At 38.3% G+C, this 15,559-nt stretch overlaps 1 protein-coding gene across 5 annotated transcripts in view; it reads right to left on the reverse strand.

Annotated features, from left to right (window-relative positions):
- Positions 1–15,559, reverse strand: part of LOC311296631 (zinc finger BED domain-containing protein 4-like) — a 151,234-nt gene that overhangs the window by 112,077 nt on the left and 23,598 nt on the right. For 2 of the 5 annotated variants that reach the window (XM_084418491.1, XM_084418490.1), the window contains exons 2-3: positions 9,624–9,826; positions 7,606–9,326 (exon numbers count right to left, since the gene is read on the reverse strand). The exons of 1 other annotated variant lie outside the window; for it this stretch is intronic. In XM_084418491.1, the coding sequence (XP_084274617.1) occupies positions 8,473–9,326; positions 9,624–9,708 (939 nt within the window). In that variant the 5' untranslated portion in view covers positions 9,709–9,826 and the 3' untranslated portion in view covers positions 7,606–8,472. Of the gene's footprint in view, positions 1–1,382; positions 2,409–7,605; positions 9,327–9,623; positions 9,827–15,559 lie in introns of those variants that run through there. 2 more of the 5 variants (XM_084418488.1, XM_084418484.1) reach the window with 1 other exon arrangement.

Consider the following 15,559-nt stretch of genomic DNA (forward strand, 5'->3'; position numbering starts at 1 on the left):
CTGGGAGATCCAGTGAAGAAATCCATTGAATTCGCCACATAATTAATAACATCTCTGCGAGATCCAGTGACGAAAATTCAGACTTGGCGCAGAGTTCTCTGTTAAACCATAGATATAAGATCAAACTGCGCTGACGTGGAAAACAGGAGAAACATTGTGTAATGAATGAACAAGTTATAGAAGGCTCTAAGTTCACAAATCAGCAACATTCATCATGGATTTAATGTAGTAACACTAACTGTAACTATGGTATTTTGACAGAAATAGTCAAATGCTTACAAGTACTACACATCCTTTTCCAGCAGTTCAAAACCAATATCATACTGAAATGTTATTTTTAATGTGATTAACAAAAACATTTTTTGTTCATCCTTCAAAGATTGTCCCTATTTATAAAAATAAAAGTTTCAAGCAGTGCTCGAAGTGGGGCGGTACTCACCGGTACGCAGTACCGGCACTTCTACATTTTACTCTTAATACCTTAATAAAGGTGACTTAATACTCTTAATAAAAAAAAAAAATTATACCTCTGCGTCGGACCTACGCCGGAGCCTAAGCGCATACATTACGGACGTATACCTGCACTTTTTCTTGCAGACTTTTCACACACACGACTTGTTTAAATACATTTATGTTATTAATAAATAACAATAAATTGTTGTTGTACCTGCAATATCTCCAAGTTTTGTTTTTCAGTGTAGAAATCTCAAATGTCATGATTTGCCAATGCAAGAGAGTACCGGCACCTTTTTTTCCCCACTTCAAGCACTGGTTTCAAGATTTAGGAAGTCACACTTATTTGAAAAATTTAATTAATTAAATTACCATTGTAACCAGTAGGTGGTTGCTGAGGACCGCTTTATTTTCACCCCCTAATATCAATTTTTACCCAAGTTTTGCTATTAAATTAATATAAGATATTATGAATGAAAATAATTTAAGTTAATTTTATCTACACCTCAAATTAAGCTCAGTGCTTTATTGTCAGCTCAACAGTATTACCACTTTCTGTAGAACTTAGTGGCTCTGGTGCTGCTGCCCTAAAATGTTAGTCTGCACATTGTAATTCCTGTACGTTAAGTCATTTTATTACCAAAGAATGTGTCAGTAATACAGTAAAAATGGGGGAAATGTGAATAACTGCGTTGCAGGTTGATTTAAGGTGTGTGCCCCTACATTTTCAGCCTGTGCTCCTAAAAAAAATCAGTTATGGGCTACAACAGCGTTACTAGAAAAAACAGTTAGTCTGGAGCCCTAAACAGAGTCTGTGAAAACACTCTACTACATTCTTAATAATAATAAACCAGGACACACACCGCATTACATTGACCCTTAAACGGAGCTGGTTATGTTAAACTCTGTACTCTGGTAACTTCTCTCACCTGCAGACTGGAAATATACGGAACTCGGAGAAAATATTCCACATGTCCTTCATTCACGATCGTTTACAGCGTCACTTTCACCCTCGACTGGTGAAAGTTTCAGCTCGTCTTCTCTCGCTTCTCTCTTCTGCGCATCCTCAGTGCGCACAGTGTAATGTTTCTTCTTCTTCTTCTTCTTTCTGGAGTTTTTTTGGCGGTTGGCACACAATGAAATGGTGCATTACCGCCACCAACTGGTATGGAGTGTGGATCTGAATGACTACTAATTTTATTCCAAACAAAATAAAACAAAACCGAATCAACAAAACAAAACAAAATCAGCAAAACAAAACACAATCAACAAAACAAAAATCCTCTCCATCATATTGAAGATAATGAAAAACGATTCCATAGCACTTATCTCTTGAGTTTTTTCTATTTCTATTAAATCAAAATTTATTCTTTTCATTCTAAGGTTTTGGATCATTTCCAACCTTTTTCCCTCATATTTCTGACGTGTTCTATTGTCTCTTGTTGCCCACAGTATTCACATCTTCCGGTGTTATGTTTACCTAAATAAAGTGCTGTTTAATCCTGTGTGCCCAAATCTAAGTCTAGACATAATTTTCTCTTTTCTCCTTTTCCTTCCTGCACATCTCATTTCTCCCACTCTCCTCTGTATTTTGTAAAACCATCTTTCCTCTCTTCCTCCCACTGCTTTTGCCACCTTTCCTTCAACCTCTGTTTAATAATGCTCTTTATTTCCATCTTACTGATGTTAACTGCCACATCGATGTATTCTCTTTTTTGCAGCCTTATCTGCCATTTCATTTCCTATGATTCCAATATGTCCTGGCACCCACAAAAATATAACTGCAATGCCCATCATTTGAATTCTATATAATGTTGGTTGTATTTCTATCAAAATCTGCTCTGCTGTCTGAGTGACTGGTCTGTAAACTGATTAATGATGAAGTTGAATCTGAACAAATAATAACTCTCAATGGTCTTATTTCCTCTATCCACTGTACTGCTAACAGAATTGCTAGCATTTCTCCTGTGTATAGGCTACTGATACATTGTCGCTAATCCTCTTCACTATTGTAATATGAAACTCTGGAACAATAAAAGCTACTCCTATCCTATCAACTAAACTCTTTGATGCATCTGTTTAAATCTGGATATAACTGTAGTAACTATTAATATATGCCTGTATAGTATGTGAATTCAAAATAAACCCCCTATCTTTTGTTCTTCTTTCCTAATAATGTAAGATCTACTTCCACCTTGGGTACTACCTGAAGTGATACTGCTGGCAATGGTACTGTTGGATTGAGTTTTAATTCAGTTAATTTGTCCACCCAAAGCTTTTTGTCTCTCTCTCCTCCTTTTCCCAACAATGTTTTAAAGTGATTTGTGCTGGGTGATCTTCATTATGGCCCTGTAAATTAACCCAAAAATTCAGAGATATAGCTTTATTCTTCTCAACTCGAGTGGCATTTCTCCCATTTCCACCTGCAGTGCTGCCGTTGGAGTTGTTTTAAATGCCCCTGTACATAATCTCAAAGCCTGAAACTGAATGTTATCTAATCTTTTGAGGGATGTGCTTGATGCAGATCCATACACCACACAACCATAATCCAGTACTGATCTAATTAATCCACAATAAATTGCCTTCAGTGCTGTTCTGTCAGCTCCCCACTCACTTCCCACCAAACACCTCATAACATTTAACACCTTCCTACATTTGTCCAGTACAATCCATGTTATTCCTTCATCAAACCATAACCCCAAAAACTTAAATTGTCTCACTCTTTCCAATTCTTGATGATACAACTTTAGTTTTACCCATTTATATGACCACTCCTCTATTTTCATAATAGCTTCCTGTAGCTTTTTAACAACAAATTTCAGATTTATTCCCCTCTTCCAAATCGCCCCGTCATCCGCAAAAAGTGAAAATCCCATCCCATTCTCTATTTCTCTATAAACATCATTTATTAGTATGGAGAATAATAAAGGACTCATTATACTCCCTTGATGTGTTCCGTTCTCAACAATATATTTCCTTGAATAACTCTTCCCTATTCTAACTTGTATTAATCTTCCTTGTATAAAGTCCTTAATCCATCTATATATTCGTCCTTTGATTCCTAATTTACACATTCTAATTAACAATCCTTCTCTCCACATCATATCATATGCCTTCTCTATGTCAAAGAAGACAGCCACTACACTTTCTTTGTTTACTTGTGCTTTTCTAATTTCATGCTCTAAACATACAGCTGGATCAATTGTATTTTTAGCCACTTTGATATTTGGCTATATATCCTTTCTTTTCCATATAATACGTTAAGCTTTTATTTTAACTTTCATTTATCATTTTCTCCATTATTTTGCATATGTTGGATGTCAAAGCGATTGGTCTATAATTGCCCAGATTTGTACAGTGTTTTACTGGTTTTCGTATTGGCACTACCACAGCCTCCTTCCAGCTCTGTGGCAGTTTCCCAGCCTCCCACACTTTATTAGTTCCAGTAATACATCCTTTGAATTTTCACTGAGCTGGTTTATCATTATATAACAAATCTGATCAATTCCTGGTGCTCCCCTTGTAGTCAATCATTTTATCCCTTTAAACTCATCTTTGATCACCATAATCACATATTTGAGCAATTTTTCCTTGAAAAAAAATTCTGCACGCCTTAAAATAGATTGAATGTAACTCCACACCTTTGTCTCATTTAGTAGGTTTTGTATGGTTCTATGAATATTATAATTAGCCCCAACTATCGCAAATACACTAGACTTCAACAGTCTAGTCACCTGAACTGGGTTAATTAACCGTTATCAATAGGCTACCAACAAAAATATTGGTTTTGACTAGGGCTGTAACGACACGCGACATGAAACCAAATCGCAATACTCAGATCCACGAACCTGTGTCACAGTGTGAAAAGGCAGACCTATTCCAACTCCCAGAGTTATCCTTCCCATCCAGATCCAATGCTAGGCTACCACATCTTTAAATTACTATTGGGCAATTCCAGCGTTATGGACGTGACATTTGCAGTCAAACCATGAAATATAAATTCTCAGAAAACGCATTTAATACCAATTATTGAAACGTCTGTTTATATATCCATACTCACTTAATAAAGGAGACCAGACATTAGAAAAATATCAGTCTACACATGCGTTTTATATTTAATAAGAGGAAAATAGGCTACACATATGCGTTACGGAAATGACACAAAAAATCTTTAACTTTTAGGTGGCAAAATATTTTTTTGTAATTCTTTGAATTACACTGCGCAAACCAAAAGTAATACTACCCACCGGATGAAGAAGGGTTGGCTCTCCACAGAACACAAAATATTCATTTTATTTTATCGCATTTATAAGGAAAAAACAATGTTACGGACGTGACCGCTTTTAAAGCGGCACTAAAAGACTGATTTAAATTTTTCACAGAGACCTCAAATAGGCATTTTAAACACCAAATATTAAGGATTGTCATATCAAGTAAAATAATATTCGATGATTGTTTGAAAATCGTCTCCCCCCATGTTGTACATGTCGTAGCCCAGTCATTAAAGAAAACGATTTAGTTTCATATTTATGTTTAAATAGTACAATTATTTTTTAATTTCATCTTTGTTGATTATATGAAAAGCATGAGTAAGATCATAAGATGCATATCGAGAAACGAGTGGGCAGACATGATTTTGACCACTTCATTAAGTTTGTTTTTGTAGAAAACCTTTCTTTAAAGTGAATTTCGATTTTTATTAATTGTATCTTAATTTTAATCAATGTTTCATCAACCAATTGCCTGGATTTCATAAATAAGAAGTAGATCTCACGGCAATTCGTACGAATTCCACGAGGTGGTTAATTCGTAAGAATTCATGCGACCTCACTCGTACGAATTAGTACGATTTTTGCTAAATCGTACATATTTTACGAATTGCCCAATTTGTATGAATTCATACAAATGACCTACCCCTGACCCCGCCCCTAAACCTACCCATCACGTGGGTTTAGACAAATCGTACAAATTCGTACGAGTGAGGTCGTACGAATTCATACGAATTAGCCACCTTTTTATCACTTGTACGAATTCGTACAAATTGGTTGTGAGATCATGTTGAATATAATCAGGACACGGAGGCGCCGGCGCGTGAACTGGAGCTCATCTCATAAATGAATCGAAACTCAGTATAAGCTACTTGCCTCACAGACCTGAGAAATATATCTAAAGAAAGCTTGAAATGTGTACTTTTAAACAAAATAATTCAAAACGAAAGAAAACAGACTGTTCTCTGCTTATGTAGGCGAATCCATATGAAATGTGCATTTCTCTCTGGCGCGTTCACTACTGCGAAAATCGTCAACTTCATCTTTGACAAAGAAAACAATTGTTTATTAATAAACAATTGAAACGTCTCCTTGCAGGGACGGATTGACAATCTGTGCGTTCTGGAAAAGTCCAGAACGGCCGTCCAACCGAGGGCCGTCGGCAGAAAAAAAAAAGAAAAAAGTCTAATAAAGCAGTATTAACAGCCAACAGCAGGGGCACTAATATGATCACTTATGCTACGTGTAAAAAACAACAACTGAGGAAGAAGAGTCGGCCTATAGCCACTGACATTTTATAAGGCTGCACTTTTAAATTTGCTTACATTATATTTGAATAGCTGTGGTCTCCAACGTGGTGCCTGTGAGTTGCCCGCTAAACACATTCTATAAATAGCCCCAACTTGCCGTCGGGGTTCCAGACTTCGAATAAATGGTATAATTTTGCGACCTTTTCAACTAAACGTTTCAATTTGAACTTTTGCCTCTACAAAATTACCCAACTCTCTTTGATTGTACGCTGTCATTTGCGTTGCGTATGAAAAACATCAAATGGCAAACGCTTAAAAAGCGGAACAAAACTTGTTTGATCTGAGCAGCGCATTATCAGCTCGGCCCAAAAAACAGCGATCGCGGACAAAGCTGATCTCGATCACGCGAACATTATTACACAGAGCTGCGCGATCCACTGAGAAGCATTTCAATTCAGAGCAGAATTCTCTATCTCTATTATAAACCACAAATGACTATGTGATTTAAGCTTGTAAAAAGCCAGATGAAACAGCGCTGATATTCTCAACATATTGACGCAAAAAAAAAAAAAAAAAAAACAGGCGAAACATTGTTCCGAGAACAAACCAGTTAGAAGACATTACACACCAAAACCTATGAATTAACTATTAAAAATGATGTTATATTAATACAGTTATGTATAAATGTATTAAATGTAATGCAGTAATGTTTTTGTTTAGAAGTTATGGCAGTTTATTATTTTTTTTTATTTTATTTTTTTTTTCATTTATATTTATACTAAATGTTTGGGCTACTGTTTTTGATAACACGTAGAATAGGTTTATAGAAAATCAACAAAAAAAACTAAACAAAAAAATAAATTTTCATAAGTTTTCAGGATTTTTTTTAAACGCTTTTAAGTCTGAACCAGAATATCAAGATATTTTATTATTTCCCATATGATGGTGAAAAGTAAAAAAGCTTCACCATGTTATGTATAATAAATATTGGAGTATAACAAATAAAAATTCCTTCTAGATGTAGCCCTTGCACACAAAAAGGTTGGAGATCCCTGGTATACAGTAGCCTAACTATATGTTTTATAATTACAAGTTTGTGTAATTTGGGTTACTGTAGCCAGTGACATTTCATTATTTGTATTTTATGGCATTGTACATTTTTTGTTTTTATTTGAAGGCTGAGGCTTCATTAATAAACACAACCCCAATTATCATCATTGGTTTTGAGATGTTACTTGCTGTGAATACCTGTCTGATAGGCTAAAGTATTGTGGCATAGTATCAGGACATCCTGGCTAGTGTCTGTCCCACACGGCTAGAGGCGAATGGCCGGATGATGGGCCTATTTGGGAGAAAGTCCAGGGCTGTTTTTTAGCCCCAGTCCGTCCCTGTCTCCTTGATATATTTAACATGTTCATAATCATTACTTTTGCCGGTTCTTTGTGGCAGCTTTTAGGTGCGCTTTAGGTCCCTTACATGTTACATGAACGTGTCACCATCGTTCAATAGTTAATATTGTTCTATGACGTTCAGATTTTATAGGTTTTTCAAATGTTATTTAATAAAAATAGTTTATTGTTGTTTTGTGCAGTCTTGTGTCCAGAAATAAACAGGAGCAAACACGATTTAATGAGTACATGTTCTTTTATGTGAAACGATGATAATGCCTAATTTGATATGGTCTGTACAGTGGAAATGCGGTTAATGATTTCTGACTGACATAAATTAACAAATCAAACGAGTGCAAACAGGTAAAAGTGAAGCCCCTACCAGACAGAGTCAGTCTAGAGTCCGGCTGTGTTCAAAACACACATGATTCCACAAACACATATTAAGCTTGTCAACTGGATAAACTTTCAGGTGTTTATCAGAAATTATGTTTAAGTAAAGTTTTTACATTAAATTAAGTTCTGTCAGGACCACTATCGTCAAATACGATGGAGAATTAGCATACAGATTGGATTGGCGGTATGGTTCTGTTCTGGGTAAAAACTCCCTGAGCCTAGCATGGAAAAGAGAAGGGAGAGCAGCAATAGTATTTTAATGTACAACATAATTCGAGAATTTAGACTGATTCAGAGGGCAAACAGAATGCCAAATCCTGACTGAGAGAGGTGGAGCTGGGGAGGGAGGAGGGTAATTTGCTCCTGAGAAACACAATAGCTGTTGATAACACTGAAGGAGCTTATATATGGATGCTGTGATTGGCGTCGTATTCCTATAGGTAGACGTGGATCAGCTGATGCGAGCTCGACTAACATGACCTGCCAGCGCTTGATTTTTTACATCAAACAATCACAATTCAACAGGTTTGTTCAAGACAACTTTTTGTTTGTTTATTTCCTATAACTGCATACTATCAGAACACAATATAAACAAGTCTTTCTAGTTATCTAAGCATTTCATATAGATAATGTTCTTTTGGGAGCAACTCTTTTTTTTTTTTTTTTCATCTCACATTTACTTATTTGACAGTATTTGACATGAAAATTAAATGTTTCTCACTGTGGCGACTTATGATATTTCTTCATATGTCTGAGAAAACTACATGAATGTCTAAAACTCTCTCCACAATCAGTGCAGTTGTACGGTTTCTCTCTAGTATGAACTCGCTCATGTGATTTCAGGTGTCCCAACTGAGTGAAACTCTTGTCACAAGATGAGCACTTGTGAGGTCTTTCTCCAGTATGAACTCGCTCATGTGATTTCAGGTGTCCCAACTGAGTGAAACTCTTGTCACAAGATGAGCACTTGTGAGGTTTTTCTCCAGTATGAACTCGCTCATGTACTTTCAGTGTTCCCAACTGAGTGAAACTCTTATCACAAGATGAGCACTTGTAAGGTTTTTCTCCAGTATGAATTCTTTGGTGCTGTTTCAGTTCACCAGCTCTAGTAAAGCTCTTCCCACAGTCACAACACACATGATCTCTCACTTCATTATGTGTTTTCTGGTGTAGTTTACAACATTCCAGACGTGAAAAACTCTTTCCACAGACAGAACACACATAAGGCTTTTCATCTGAATGAACTATCAGGTGTTTTTTCAGAGTTAATGAAGAATTAAAACCTTTACCACACTGATCACAGTTAAATGTTTTTTCTCCGGAATGAATCTGCTGATGAATATTTAGACCTGATGCTTGAGAAAAACTCTTTCCACATTGAAAGCATGGATACGGTTTCTCTCCAGTGTGAATTCTCATGTGTGCGGTAAGGTTTCCTTTTTGACAGAAACTCTTTCCACACCGACTGCAGGTGTGCAGTGCTTTGGCTTTTGTTTCTTGAATTTTAAAGTTATGATGTTCCTCCTTAAATTCCTCCAGTTCTTGTCTTTCCTCTTTTACTTCCATCCAATCTAAAATAAACATACAATTTTAATTAGTTTAAGTGAACCCTGATTTAATAGAAGAAAGCAAGAGAGATCAACTATCAGACCTCTGATGTGCCAAAGTTTAGCTCTGTCATTCTCTTGTTAATATGATCAAAATGAGTTTGACAACTGTTATAGCTTACAAGATTATGATTAAAAGTACATTAAAGATGACGATTAAAATGATATAAGCATTTCTATAAAAAATGTCATTCATATACTGCTTATTATTTCAAAGCTACCAAAGCAGTCAACAATGAAGAATCAAGAGTGGACACCAACCTATTTGTTCCTCAGTATCTTCATGTTTTATTCTGGATGGTTCTGGATCACTCATGTCTTCAATCTCCTCTTTAATAAACTCCATCTTTAACAGTCACACAGATTTCAGCTGCTACTCCTGGAGTTTGTCCTTCTCTGGGCAAGGATGATGCGAATATTCCCAGTATTTATTGGTGAATTGGGAAATGGGATGGACACCAGATCTGCCAAATACAAAGAGAAGTTACTGAATTACTTTACTTACATTTAAATTAAATGAACATATCTGGTTTCTGATAGAAATATAGGGAATTTGGAGGAAGTTGCATTTAAAAAAGGTTTGTTTAATGCTTGTCCAACATCTGAGAGAAATAACAGGACCATTGAGCTGCTGAAAAGCCTCTGTGTCTCCAATTGTTCCCTGTTTTCACCTCCTTCACAGGGCTCGGTTTGAGGGGGGAGGCAATACATTTTTAACAATTTTAAAAAGCATAAGCAACATAAACACTCAAGCTGCTATAGTTTGAAAGTGGCAGTTTTGATGGAGTTTCTGGCTGTTTCTATCTAGAATTGTAAAGGATCCACTGGAGGCAAGTGTAAATGAGAACCCAAATGCAGTTTATTATAAACAAAACCAAACATGAAACAAAAACATGGCGTGGCATGAAAACAAAAACCAAAGCATGAGCATGAACTTACACAACAGCAGATTACAGGAAACAATACTTGACAAAGACACATAGCAAACATGAGAGCTTAAATACACAGAAGACTAATGACTAGACAAGGGACACCTGTGAACAATGAAACAATGAACCAATGAAAACATGACACATCAGACAGGGAAACAACTTTGGCAGGATCACATGACTTACAAGGGATCACATGACAGACAAGGAAACATGACGTGAACAAACCCAAAAACAAACCTGTGACAGATCCCCCCCCCTCTAAGGGCGTCTCCAGATGCCCAACAAAACCCCAAAAAACTAAATTCCAGGAGGGTGGTGGAGCGGAGGCGGTCTTGGGGGAGGAATGGAGGGCCTGGGTCGTGGCCTAGGGCTGTCAAAATTGCTCAAAAATGACGTTCGAATATTCCCTCTAAAAAAACACATATATTCGAACTATTCGAACATCTGGTTGTGCATTTTGTCAATGACGCACATTACGTCAATAACAGGACAAATGAATACAAAGCGACATAACTACTTGTATATAGGTAGTTTATTTAAAGGAACACTTCGACTTTTTGGGACTTTAGCTTATTCACCGTATCCCCCAGAGTTAGATAAGTCCATACATACCTTTTTCATCTCCGTGCGTGCTGTAAGTCTGTTTGACGCACCCACCGCTAGCCTAGCTTAGCACAAAGACTGGATGTAAATGGCTACAGCTAGCATTAGTGTTGTCAAAAGACCCGGTACTTCGGTACCAAGTCGGTACAAAAAAAATGTAAACGTCACGGTACCAAGTTTTCTTAAGTACCGGTGGTACCGAGGACCCGTTCAAACCCAGTTCCTTGATGCGCATGCATGCACGCATGCACTGAGCGCGTGCAGTTGCGCGTCCTTTTTATTAAAGCGCTGAGACATGGCGACCGGCGTGCTGCTGATGTGGTGGCTGTAAATCCACTTGTTGATAAGAAAGGAGAAAAGAGACACATATGGAAATATTTTGGATTAGGCTATGGTCACGTTGCCATAAGTGGCCGTTCACATAGTGCGTTTTATGCGTGTTCAGATTCGTTATTCCAAATGTAGGCGCGCGGCAAGCGCGCTCATAATAGAAGCGACACGGCACGCTCGTTTTTCCAGGCGCGCCTATGTTCATGGTTGCATAGCAACAACAGACGCCACGGGAGAGCAAGCGCTTGTGGAAAGGAAAAACCTGTCGATCTCCGAATGCAACGTTACATGAGGAGAGTAAAGATGGAAAGCTTTTAAAGATTAGTTCCATATAAATTCACGGATAATTTGTTGTTTTGTTGTTAGTGAAAATCAATATTGACCTTGTATTTGAAAAAGGATCCTCATATAAAAACAATACTAAAATTCAGAGTAAGTTCATTCGCATTCGGAGATCGACTATTTTTGAAACGGTGCGAACTGCGCTCTCCATGATGACGAGGAAGTATCAGCAAAGAATTTATTGATTTCTAGCCCTTTGGTACCGAAATTGGTACCGAGAACCGTGGATTTTCACTGGTATTGGTACCGAATACTGAAATTTTGGTACCGTGACAACACTAGCTAGCATACTAATACTATATAATAATAGTACGGTCACGGTGCCACATTTATAATGTTCAGTGATGTCGCATAACTGCCAGATTCAAACTGTGCTTTCGCGCGTTGGCTGGCGCTGAGCCAGAGTCGGACGCGTTCAGCGCTGTCATATATCACACAACTAAGCAGTGTTTTCAACCTCATAATGTTTATTTTAGGCTTCATATATTTAAATACACATAAGCACGAGTAAAACAATACATTTGGAGTTTGTAAAATACACACTGATGTCTGTGGAAGCAGCAATAACAATCTATTCAAATATAATTTGCCGACATGTTTTATTCATATCAGACAAACATAGTGGAAGTAACTATAAAGTTTACTCTATTCTTCTCAGTTCACCGGCCACTTTCTTGCATTTATTTCGGGAGAAACTGATGAATTCACGTGCTGTAAATCCGACTGACAGGACAACATTGCGGCGCCCATCTCATGTTATAGATCAAGATTATTTATAAAGGTTTTTAATCGACCAAACACACTCACTTACACGTATTTGAGAATCGGAATATCAGATAGGCTAGTTGATGACATGGTAAGCAAGTTTGTGAATATTTTGAATAAAAAAGGAAAAGCGAAATAAAAGCGACACATCTGTCATGCAGTATTATTGTGGCTGCGGTGTATCGCGTGACGCGTCGCCATGGAAACATTAAAGGGAACGTTCGCCTTGAAAAAAACTCACTCTGGGGGTGAGGGGTGGGGTTGTCAGTTAGAATATTTTAAACTTATGTGTGAAAGGGTTAAAGAAAAGATCAAAAATAAATATTTGTGTGTGCTGTAAAGTGGTTAGAAAAAAATAATAATCGGAATCGGCTAAAATCGGTATCGGCAGGTCAAACTCAATGAAAAATCGGAAATCGGAATCGGCCTAGAAAATTGTAATCGGTGCATCTCTATATGAGACACAGTCATTTTTTAAACGTTTAAATACTGGGAACTATTTTCTCAAGGCGAAGCACTGCTACTTGGGCGGAGTGATGAGCGCAGCACCCGAGAAGCGCCGTGGTGAGGAGCAGAGAGTTCGCTCAGAGTTGGAGTAATAGAGTCAGCAATTACTAGATAGTAAATGCAAAGTTTACAATCATGAGTATTCACTGTATTGTAAAGAGCTGCAACAATAAACATGGGAGACCAGGTAATACCATGAAGTTTCATAGAATTACAACCAAAAACGCTGACCTGATGAATCAATGGCTCTGGAAATAGATCCAAACACACCTGTAGACATCATCAAGGAAGGACTATCGCGTTTGCTCAGAACATTTCACTGAGGACGACTATTTTGAAAAAATGGAATTTGCCATGAAACGTGTGCTGAAGGATACGGCCATCCCATCAATAGTAAAGACAGGACAAAGTGGATCACCTGCGGCTGCGGTAAGTGTTCCGTTATGTTTTTAGATGACTAGCCTACTGTTACAGTGCCATTAGCTAGATGTAATGTAACCTTAGTGACACTATTACATGAACAGGGTGCTCACTACTATTACTGTACGTTCACATCGCCGCCGACTTGAGCTGCAAAGAAGCTCTGGCCGCCCTGTCAAGGACGCTTGTCAAAAAGTACGGGGAAGCTTGTTGACGCTTTGGCCGCTCTGAAGTCTGTGTCACACCATGAAATGTAAATATAAAAACAAGGAATATATTGACACTAGAAACCTTTTATAATGACAGCATTTTTATAACCGATTTGGTCGGGAAAAATTTTTTTTTGGATTATATGCGCGAGGGAGAGAGAGCAAGACGTGTTGTTTGAAAACGGTGAAGGTAAGTGCGCGCGCGCGCGCGCGGCCGGAGCTCTCTCTCTTTTGTAACTGGTCCCTATATGAAAATAATGTCATATCATAAATGATAGGAAACCCAGCAACAGCGATTATCAGTTTATCCTCCATTACAGTTGTTCCCGGGCTCCATGTATCCCCTGTAATGTTAGTATTGTGTTGTCACAAACGCGCTCTATCGCCCCAGTAACAAATAAGCGTCGCTAAAGGTAACTTTCAGGACTGTAGCCTTCAACTTGCTAATGAATTGGAGGGGGGGATGGGCAGTTTTAATTTTTGAGAAACAGTGACCTTGTTTGTGAAATAGCAGGCTACTCCCGTTCTGATTCTCCCCTCGACCTCAGTCTGTTCGGCATCTTGTCTATCAGCTTCCAAAGTTTGTAACTCCTCGTCTGTGTATTCTGGCTCAAAACAATATGGTTCTGGATCTTGGTTTGATATCAAATAAAAATCCTCTGACAATTCCTCAAAGTCAGCCATGATCACGAATCACGTTCGCTACTAGTTAGTCACGTTGGTTTTGTTGACAGAACGGCGCTTCTCGGGTGCTGCGCTAATCACTCTGCCCAAGTATTAGTGCTTCGCCTTTTGAGAAAATAGTTCCCAGTATTTAAACGTTTAAAAAATGGCTGTGTCTCATATGACCTTGTTATTTTTACACACTGTGACTATACAAATCACAACATGTAAATAGGAAAATGTTGGCGTTATTTAGTCACTTATTGGGATTAGTATGCTAGCTGTAGCCATTTACATCCAGTCTTTGTGCTAAGCTAGGCTAGCGGTGGGTGCGTCAAACAGACTTACAGCACGCATGGAGATGAAAAAGGGATGTATGGAGTGGACTTATCTAACTCTGGGGGATACGGTGAATAAGCTAAAGTCCCAAAAAGTCGAAGTGTTCCTTTAAGTTTAAACATATTTGACAACTTATTACCAACACAAAAACAAGTAAATCAACTAATGGCCAAGACCGCAGACCTCACTCTCGCTCACTCACACTCGCAGGCACTCTTTCTCTCTCTCGCCCTCACCCTCATGCTGCGTTCACACTAAACGCGAATAGAGCGTCTGGCGCGAGTGATTTCAATGTTAAGTCAATGTAAAGACGCGTTTACGCGCGTCTGGAGGTCTTGCTGCGTGAATGAGGAGTCTCCACGCGTCAATTTTTGCTTCAAACTTTTGAAATGTTTGAAATACAAAATGTTCAAGCGTCCAACTAGACGCTGTAGACGCGAATCCGACAGTGAACGCTCCGAGCGAGCTGTGCTGTGGTAAACATGGAACTTTTCCTTGACATGAAACGGTAAATAATCAAACCAGTGGAAGCCTGCAGTGCATGAAACTGCTGTATCTAACCTACCATCATGCAATATCTATTCAGTCAGTACAGTAGCCTACACTTTAGTAATGTTTCTGTTTAACGTTAACACTTCTTCCTGTTACCTGTCCCTGACCCAGGCAGCGCGCCCACTCGCAAAGCAGACAGCCTCTGCTACCGCGGGCGTTTTTCCACATTCGAATATTAATTTTCACATTCGAAATTCTGTTTTTTAAAACTATTCGAATATATATTCGAATTTAGAATATTCGTTGACAGCCCTATCGTGGCCTGGCGTGGGCAGACCTGGCAGTGCAGGAAGCCACGGCGGATCCGGCAGTGCAGGAAGCCAGGGAAAATGCTAATTTTCCATACATTAGCTTTTAGCGAAGAGGGTGCCGTTCGGATTTCGCGCTCAGCCATCATGTGTCTCTGTTATGTGCGCGTCTCTGTTATGTGCGCGTCACAGACTGTCCGGGCACTGCACGTCCGCGCTTCAGAGTTCTGTTAATATTATGCAATTGGAGATAAAAAAAAATTAACATTTTGAAAATCGTTTTTTTT

Source organism: Rutilus rutilus (genome assembly GCF_951802725.1).
Source record: "Rutilus rutilus genome assembly, chromosome: 9".
In the NCBI taxonomy this organism is placed as follows: Eukaryota; Metazoa; Chordata; class Actinopteri; order Cypriniformes; family Leuciscidae; genus Rutilus; species Rutilus rutilus.